At 43.5% G+C, this 10,028-nt stretch overlaps 1 protein-coding gene across 1 annotated transcript in view; it reads right to left on the reverse strand.

The window, feature by feature from the left end:
* LOC101992095 (zinc finger protein 28) overlaps window positions 1-10,028 on the reverse strand; it is a 38,463-nt gene that overhangs the window by 18,356 nt on the left and 10,079 nt on the right. Inside the window, exons 2-5 of the mRNA XM_013354528.2 lie at window positions 8,163-8,245; window positions 6,897-7,023; window positions 3,899-3,994; window positions 218-2,215 (exon numbers count right to left, since the gene is read on the reverse strand). Coding sequence (XP_013209982.1) covers window positions 588-2,215; window positions 3,899-3,994; window positions 6,897-7,023; window positions 8,163-8,195 — 1,884 coding nt within the window. The 5' untranslated portion in view covers window positions 8,196-8,245 and the 3' untranslated portion in view covers window positions 218-587. Of the gene's footprint in view, window positions 2,216-3,898; window positions 3,995-6,896; window positions 7,024-8,162; window positions 8,246-10,028 lie in introns of the transcript that reaches the window.

The raw sequence follows: 10,028 nt of genomic DNA on the forward strand, positions 1-10,028 counted from the left end.
CCAATAACGCTATTGGCTCACAGATGCCCCTCATGTTCCTTTACTTCTGTGTGTGGCTCTGTTCTGTGCTGATATGTCTCCTAATCATTGGAGAAATGGTCTCCATCCAAATTTAATGTCAAGTTGCTAAGCATCTCATATGCAATAAATAGACATTTCACAATGGGTTTTAGAAGAGTTATATAAATAACATTTATATTTTTAAAAGAGTCTCTGATTGTAAAATGAATAATAAACACGAAGAAAACAATACCAATCACAGACATTTGGAAAAGTCCAAGTAAAACAATTGTATTTTGGAGTATGGTAACAGGAACAAAAATAAATGGACACACTTAGCAGGTGTATACACAGGACTTGGTGACACTGAGGAATGTCTGAGATGCCTCTGCATGGAGAACTCGCCAATGATGGACATTTTAAGAACCCTGCCAGAGGACTTCTCCACGGTCCTTGCATTCCTAAGAGCTCTCTTACCTGTGTGAATTCTTCCCTGTAGAATAAACAATCTGGTTGAAAGTTAAACTCTCTGATGAATGGTAAAGATTTATCACTGGCTAAAGTGTTTTCCAGAGGAGGATACAGTTTTAAGGTTTCTTTCCAGTATGACATCTTTGGTGACAATTAAGGGATGACCTGGTTCTGAATGCCTTTCCACACCTATCACATACATAGGGCCTCTGACCTGTGTGAAGTCTCTGATGCTGAGCGCGGGACGAGCCATCCCCAAAGGCCTTTCCACATTCGCTACACTTGTAAGGCTTCTCTCCAGTATGAACTCTCTTATGTCTTATAAGGTAGGCAGTATGAGTGAAGGTTTTCCCACAGTCTTTACATTCATAAGGCTTCTCTCCTGTATGGATTTTCTGATGTCTGGCAAGATAGGTACTTCTTTTGAAAAACTTGCCGCACTGCTTACATTCAAAAGGTTTTTCTCCTGTGTGATTTCTCTGATGAGTGGTCAGCTGTGAACTTTCTCGAAAAGCTTTCCCGCACTCCTTACATTCGTAGGGTTTTTCTCCAGTATGAATTCTTGAATGAACAACAAGATGTATACTCTGCCGAAAAGCTTTCCCACACTCCTTACACATATAAGGTTTCTCTCCAGAATGTACTCTTTGATGGCCAGTGAGTGACATGCTGTGGCTGAAGGCTTTCCCACAAACATCACATTTGTAAGGTTTCTCACCGGTGTGGATTCTGTGGTGGACAGTCAGGGAAGACCCACTGCGGAAGGCCTTCCCACACACGGTACATTTGTAAGGTTTCTCTCCAGTGTGAATTCTCCTGTGCAAAGTCAGTCCGACGTGAACACTGAAGACTTTCCCGCAATCAGTGCAGTCAAACGGCTTCTCTCCAGTGTGATAATGCCTGAAGTGACGAGTAAGGGACATGCTATACCTGAAGGCTTGGCCACACTCAACACACTGGAAGGGCCGCTTGTCGTTGTGACACCTCTGATGTTGAGCAAAGGTAGAACTATCCCTGAAGGCCTTCCCACATTCCTTACACTTGTAGGGCTTCTCCCCGGTGTGGATCCTCTGATGCTGAGCCAGGTGTGCAGGCTGCCTGAAGGATTTTGTACATTCCTTACACTTATATGGTTTTTCTCCGGTGTGAATTCTCTGATGCACAATGAGGTATGAATTCTGGCTAAAGGCTTTCTTACACTCCTTGCACTCAAAGAGTTTCTCGTGCGTGTGTGTTGTGTGATGCTGGGCCAGGTGGTGGCTCTGCTTGAAGGCTTTCCCACACACTGTGCACTTATATGGTTTTTCACCCGTGTGAATTCTCTGATGAACAGTGACGGATGAGCTATGGGTGAAGGTTTTCTCACAGTCGTTACATTTAAAAATGTTCTTCCCTGCCCAGATTTTCTTGTATTTTCGTACCTTGGGATTTTTGGAGAGGCTTTTCTTATTTGACTTGTGACTATACATATTCTCTTCTGCATTGTCCAGATGGAGAGATTTTGAAGGGTTGGAGTATTTGTAGCTTATTCCTTTAGTGTCAGTGTCTTCATGCGTGACTGTTTCTTTCATGTTAAATAATATTTCTTGATTCGTCATTCGTCTATTGGAAAGGTCTTTACATTTCCACTTTTCTCCAGAAGAGGGACACTCAAGACCAAAACTTGAAATTTTCTCCATTGATAAATTATCAAACACAAATTGCTTGAGAGATAATTTTTGTGTCTTGTATACAGAGTCTCCATCTGAAAAAAAAATGTGTTCTCTATCATGTGCTATTAGCAAAATATATCTAAAGTGAAGTAATTCAAAACTATTCAGTAAATTCCATACAATCATAGATGTGCAAGCTGTCCCTAAGGATAAGAGTTTTGTCATAATTAATCTTGACTATCAACTCTACTGGATGAAAACTGCACAGGAGACTAGTAAAGTATGCCCCTGGGTATATATGTGAGGTTCTTTCCAAAGCTGATCACTAGGGAGGGAATGCCTTCCCTGCAGCTAAGTGTCGCTAGCCAAAACACTGGAAGACTGTAATAAAAAAAAAAAACTCAGGAGGAAATTCATAGCATGGGCACGCTTCTATTTGCTTTCTGGCTGCCATAGTGACCAGCTTTCCTCCACCAGGCCCTTCCTCCATGCTTCTGCACTCCCACCAGCCCCAAAGCCATGGAGCCAGCTGATCATAGATAGAAACCATGGCCCAAACCAAATCCTTCCTCTCTTAAGCTGATTACAGCAGGTACTTTGTCAGAGTAATAGAAACAAATCTGGCAGCAGGGAAGAGATAGAAAAGAACGACAAAACAGGAAATGACCAGGAAAACTAAGGATGAGGTGAGGAACTAGGAGAGGCAGTCTACAATGATAATGGTACCCGGCCCAGACTATGTCTCCTACCTTTAAAAATATTTCTTGACTTATTCAGTATCTATGGATGTTTGTCTGCATGTGTGCCTATGTACCATGTGCATGCCCGGTGCCTACAGAGGTCAGAAGAGGGCGTCAGATCCTCTGGAACTAGAGTTACAGACAGGTGAGCTGCCATGTGGGTGCTGGGAATGGAACTCAGGTCTTAACCACTGCACCATCGTTCCAGCCCCATGTCTCCTACTTTTAATTGATTAGTATATGTAGTTAATTTTTGTATAACTACCAATATAGTTAATTACTATTGCTTCTCAGAACTCTCTAGAGATTTCCAGAAACCACACACCATGTTTTATGACTTCCCCCTAGGATTTAAAGGCAACTGCATGATCATAATTTCATAATCAGAAAATAGTGCTCCGTTATATGCTTGTGTTTCAATGTACCAAACTCTTTATATCTCATATAACTCAGTAAGGAATTTCTTCATTTGTTTTACTTTCAACAACTTAGCAGAAGTGTGACTTTTTAGGCCAGTTAATATAGGGCTTTGTTAATATAGGTGATGGTTAGGGAAAGGTGTCTCAGTGAGGGACTGTCAGATAAGATTGGCTTGTGAGCATGTTGGGCGATTATCTTGCTTGTCTGAACTGATGTGGAGATCCAAACTGAACGGATATGAGTAGAGAAAGCTGGCTGAGTAACAGGCATGCACTGTTCACTCTCTCTGCTGTGACGGGCTGTTCATGATCGTGCCACTGTGAATTCCCACACGGATGGGCTACAGTGTGGACTTGCACGCTAAAACAAACCCTGTCCCTAGGGCCTGCTCTGTCAGGGAGCTTCATCACAGCACCGGAAAGGAACTAGGACAGTCTCCTTTGTACAAAACAACTTACTACAGAGACAAGAGGGAAGGAGAAGGAAAACCAGTTTGCAGCCAGAACCCTACGGCTTGGGAAGGATTTCTGGGAAGCCCAGTGAGGAGGGAAGGACTTCTGAAGATGGCCGAGCCATTGCCTGGACAGGTTTTCCATCTGCATCACTCATTCTCACCTTGCAATGTACTTCTTGTCCCCTCCCCCTCCGCCTCCCAAGGCTCCTTCCCATGCTCCAGCAATGAGATCAGTTGTGGCTTGGAAATGCAAGCTCCTGCATTAAAAACAAGAGACATAAAAACAGCCATGTTTTGAGTTGTCCTGGCACATACGTCAGTTCCTTAGGTCTGACGGAACTATGAAATAAAAGGATGAAACACATTTGAAGGGCAAACTACATAAAACTCTGGAATAGTTGAGTGGCAACTGTCAACAGTCAACCCTACAGATATTAAACTAGTCCTTATGGGGGTGGGGGACATGACCATCGCAGTAAAAAATGAGATACTTTTTAAACGGCCTGCCAGGGGATGGGGTATAAGATGGCTCAGTGCTTGGGCTGCATGCTGCTCCTGGAGAGGAACAGGGAGCTCAGCTCCCACACCGGGAGCTCAGCGCTACTTACAACCCCACCTCCAGGAGCTGAGCGCTCACAGCCTCTCCTGTCGGCAACCACACTCACATGTCCACACCCTCACGCATGCATGTACGTATTTTAAATACAAATGAAATCTCTTTTAAAGTTAAAATAAATGAAATTTTTTTTTAATTTTTATGTGCATTGCTGTTTTGCCTACATGTATGTCTGTATGAGGGTGCTGGATCCCCTGAAACTGCAGTTACAGACAGTCGTAAGCTGCCATGTGAGTGTTGGGAATTGAATGCAAGTCCTCTGGAAGAGTAGCCAGTGCTCTTAACCTCTGAGCCATCTCTCCAGCCCCTTAATAAAAATTTAAAGGCCTGCTAGAGACAGACTGGAGTTTGAGTCAAGTGAATTACCTGTTCCCAGGCAATGGTAGAGCACACCTTTAATCCCGGCACTCAGGAAGCAGAGGCAGGAGGATCTCTGTGAGTTCAACACCAGCCTGGTCTACAGAGTGAGTTCCAGGACAGCCAAGGCTGTTATACAGAGAAACCTTGTCTCAAAAAGAGCAAATTAAAAAAATGAACTACCTGTCTAAAACAGAGCCGAGCATAGTGACTCTATCTCAGAACAAACATTTTCAGAGGACAGCGACAGAATCCTGAGCCTATGCAGATTCCATTTGTACTATCCATGATAAACCCCAGAATCACTGGAATATGAGAATGAGAAATGTTAACCATGGCCAGAAAAGCAAAATGTAACCAATCTGCAATGTCACATTTTAAAACTCTGTGCAATCTACTCCACTCACGGATGCAAAATAATAAACAAACACGCAGCTGTGGCTGCCTACAGCAGACACTGTCCTTTGTACCGAGCTTTGTTTCAGCCACCAAGCAGCTCCCAAATCACAACAGGGAAACTTATTAGTTACGAATGCTCAGTCTTATCTTAGCTCTGATTCTCATCTGTTTCTATCTACGCTTTGCCTCGGTCTTTTTACCTTCCATTCCTGCTAAATTACTTTCACTGCTTCTCCTGTCTGTCCGGTGGATGCCTGGCTTCTAGCACTGGGCGTGTCCTCTCCTTCTCCCTCGTTCTCTTCTCCTTCTTCCTCTCTCTTCTGCCTAGATCTCTCCTCATACTTATTCCCTCTGTCCACCAGCCCCACCTATCCTTTTCCGTCTAGCTATTGGCTGTTCAGCTTTTTATTACACCAATCAGGTTCCTTAGGCAGGCAAGGTGAAACAAATGCAACATATTAAACAAATACAGCATAAACAAATGTAACACACTTTCACATAGTTAAAGTCTTATTCTGCAACACAAACAGATGCAACACATCTTTACATAGTTAAATATTCCACAATAGTGCTTTGGTGATGTGGCTGCTGCTGACCATGCCTTGCTTGATGACCCCAAACCTATTCACATATGGTCAGCACTAACTGTACTCTGGGGTAATTGATTAATAGTAATAATAAAAAAGAAATAGAATATGAAGTAAGAAGGAAGCCAGGTTGGTATATCTCAGTAGGAGTTAAGAGAAGGTGTTGAGGAATTAATAAGGATAAAACTATATACTGTACAAATATAAAAGTTTCAAAGAAGGAAAATATTTTTATAAAAATAAAAAACTAAGACAAACAGGCTGAGACGATGGCTCGGTGGGTAAGGCACTTGCTGTGCAAGCACAAGGATCTGAATCTGAATTCCCAGGACCCATGGAGAGCTAATACAGTAGCACATGCATAATTCCCTCATTCCTACATCAAGATGCAGGAGCTAATACAGTAGTACATGCTTAATCCCCACCTTCCCACAGCAGGATGTGAGGTGGAGGCAGGAGGATGCCCAGAAGCTGCTGACAAGCCTGTCATGGCTGCAGATGAACACCAAAAGCTGGAAGGTGATGAATGACATCCGAAAGTTGTCCTCCGACCATCACACACACAGTGGCATGCACACATTGCACACGTGCACGTACACATATGCACACATACATCACACATACACACACCCCAAAACTATTTTTAAAATTGATAAAAAGGGGGTGTGAAGGTACACACTTTTAATCCCAACACTTGGGAGGCAGATTTCTGTTTGAGGCCAGCCTGGTCTACATAGTGAATTCCAGGCCAGTGAGACCCAGTCTCAAAAGAGAAAAAAAGGAAAGAAAAAGAATTCTCAGTAGAAAAATAGAAACTACAATAGAACCAGATGGAATCTAAGCAATGGCTCAGTGGTTAAGAGCATAAACTGTTCTCCTAAAGGCCCTAGTTCAGTTCCCAGGACCATGTGGAACCAGGCCACATTCTTCTCCAGCCCTGTCACCACCTACTGGTGAGAACAGCAGAACTATAACAGAAAGGTGACATAAAGCAGAGGTATCTGTTACAGTTCCCACCAAATCTGGGTTTCTAATTACCTAAAGATATAACCACAAGTATCTGATAATACGTCAAATTCACAGACTGCGTCTGAAACTCTCAAGTACCCCGACACAATAACAGCATTAGTCACAGAAATGTGAAAGGCGCTTCAAGCGGGCTCTGGATGTTTCCAGATTATCCGCAGGGAGGGCGCTTACCCACTGAGACCAAGTTCCAGTAGTTCTCCAGCACCACAGTCCTGTACAGACTCCTCTGAGCAGGACTCAGCCGCTCCCATTCCTCCTGGGAGAAGTCTATGGCCACATCTGTGAAGGTCACTGAGTCCTGAAACGGCACAAATGCATTTACAAAGTTTTGTAACATTTTTTATTCTGTTTTGGGGTAGAGACAGTTACTAAATAAAAGAAGACACAAATGACTACATCTTGTATCATTCCGCTTATATGAAATGCCCGGGAAATCCGAATATGTAGATAGGAAACAGCAGCGGTTGGCTGGGATTGGGAGTAGGTCAGAGACTAACTGTAGGTGAGCTGCTTGAGAAGGGAAGATGCTTGTGTCCAGGGGCTCAAGGTCAGCTTGGGCCACAAAATGGGCCACCTCTTCTCATCTCAAAACAGAAAGAAAAAAAGAAAAGAATAACATGACTCATGATGGGTGAGAGGGTATTTAAAACCAAACCAAAACAAAACAAAACAAAAAACTCCTTTTCTACTGCACTCTCAAAACTTCCATGATCTCTGATGATCAAAAACATTTAGAAATCCGCCTGCCTGCAACCCAGCTCTGCAGTGGGCAGCAGGTGACAGGTGACAGTCCTCTAATCTAGTCCAGTCATCACACACTCTCCTGGACAGTGCCAGATGCCACAGATTTCCTCAAATTCAGATTCCAATTGCAAACTCCATATTATTATTTTAGGGACAGAGAGGGACAGAAATCCATGTAGAGAGCCTTTGCATGTCCATCTAACCTGGAATCCAATTCAATAGTACTGAGATACCTGTTTCATGTAAAAGAAGACAAGCCTTTTGACAAGAGCCGAAACCAGTTAAAAAATGTACATGCAAGGCATGGTGGTCCACACTTATAATCCTTCTTCTCAGGAGCATGAGGCAGGAGGATTGCCAAGCTGGGATCCATAGTTATATTCTGTCTCCCATCCAAGAACTAATCGGGCACAACCCTCCTTAACTCTCAAGAACCAGTGATAACAGGCACATTCAAGGTGCTGCCATGAACTAGTAAGATTCGATATCATAAAGAAGTGTATATAAGGCAGGGAGAGAAAGAATTTCAGAGTGGGCTCTAGGCCTTATCACATCTCTTCTTCGCCTACTAGGCAGCTAAAGTTAAGAATGACGTCCTGTAGGAGAAGGGGTAACCAGGCCCAGGGACAGACTATTAACAGAATTTCCAAAGTAGCGACTCTTAGTTCTCATGGAGAACAGACATAAACTAACCTGTAACATGGCTTTCATTAGTTCAACGGTCATTTCTTGCCTTCTCCTCCCTTGGAGAACAACTGTGTCCTGGGAAGTCCAGCCTAGAGAAAGAGGTAGGGAAAGTCAAGGTCTTCGTGGTCCTCCCAGCATCGCCGATGCAAGCTGCTCCTTCCCTTTCTTCCCTCCCAGCTTTAACTGGTCCAAATCTACGTAGCTGGCTGAGAGCAGGTAGAATGCTTAAACTTCATCACCTACAACACCAAACTGGGAGTCAGATCTGAGTCTTGCTCAGCCATTATCAAAGAAGCTAACACAAAGACCCCTAACTGGGCAATGTGCAGTGAGCGAGAGACCCTGGAACACTCAGTACTAAATGGGATTCTTCCCAGGGATCAGGGAACTATGCGTAAGAGGAGGTGGAAGATGGGAAGAGCCAGTGGGGATGGAGGACACAAGAAAACAGTGTCTTCTCGACACAACCACACTGACGTTCATATCAACTCACGGAGACCATGTATATGCTCATGGCAGCATACACAGAGCCTGCACCGGTCCAAGCCAGATGGGGTCCCAAGCGCTGAGAGGGCAAGTGGACATGAGCCCTCATCCCGAACCCAGAGGCTATCTCCAATTGTCAACTGCTTGCAAAGGAAAAAATTAGTTTTTCTCCCAAATGAAGTTTCACTGGGTATACACACTACACTCAAGGGCAGGCTTGAGGCCCAAGAGTAAATGGCCAACACAAAATGAACTAAATGGTATTTTTGGAAGTTTATTTTCCTCTTTTGTTTTGTTGTCTGGGCTTTTTGTTTTAACCTGGCTGGTCTGTTGCTTACATATTCATTTGGGTTTCTGATCTTGTGCTTCTATGGGTTTTGTTTGTGTATCTCTGTGTATATGTGTTTCTCATACCTTTTTTTCTGTCTATTTCTGGTTTATTTGTTTTATTATTTTCCTGCTTTCTAAAGAGAGAGAAAAAGAAGGCATGGAGTTGGATGGGTGGGGAGGATCTAAGAGAAGATGATGGAGGGAAAACCATGAACAGAATATAGTGTATGGGAAAAATATTTCTAATAAATGAATAATAAAATTACCTAGGAGACATAATGCTAGGCATATCTGAGGGTGTTTCCAGTGTGGCTTAAATAAAGAAGCAGAATCACCCTGTGGTGATTCTCATGTACTGAGACCTCAGGTTTATTTTTAAAAAGGGACAATGAGGAAAGAAAGTTAGATGTTGGTTCATGGCTCTCTGCTTCTATCCTTCAAAGGCAGTGTGACCAGTCTCCTCATGCTTTGCCACCACGACTTCTGTGCCATGGTGGACTGTATTCAAGTTGTGAGTCTTCTATTTTGTCAGGGGTTTTGATCTGACATATTAGGCAGTGGTTACTACTGGAGTATAGCAAATCACTCTTTCCTATACCCTGAAGTCTCCTAAATGTTTATCCCCAAACCCCCTAGTGAAATATCCCTTTACAGCTCATAAAGAACCCTATTCCGAAAGCCACCAGAGACAAGAGTTACTGTCTTCCTTCAGCCCAAACCTCAGGACCTTCACTTTCTCCTCACTGTGGAACAATATATGTGTGAATATATGCCACTGTGGTTGGCTTAATAAAGAAGCTTGTTGTGGGAGCTGCAGGCCTGCTTTTCGCCACTCAGCTCCCACCACCTGGCTAGCTTATGCCCCGAAATAACAACACACAAATTGTATTCTTTTAAACACTGCTTGGCCCATTATATCTAGCCTCTTCTCAGCTAACTCTCACACCTGGACTAGCCCATTTCTAATAATGTGTGTAGCACCCCAAGGTGCACTTACTGGGAAGATTCTAGCCTATGTCCATCCTGGGTCGGAGCTTCATCGCATGTGCCCAGGAG

The sequence above is a fragment of the Microtus ochrogaster genome, unplaced genomic scaffold, assembly GCF_000317375.1.
Source record: "Microtus ochrogaster isolate Prairie Vole_2 unplaced genomic scaffold, MicOch1.0 UNK47, whole genome shotgun sequence".
Taxonomy (NCBI): Eukaryota; Metazoa; Chordata; class Mammalia; order Rodentia; family Cricetidae; genus Microtus; species Microtus ochrogaster.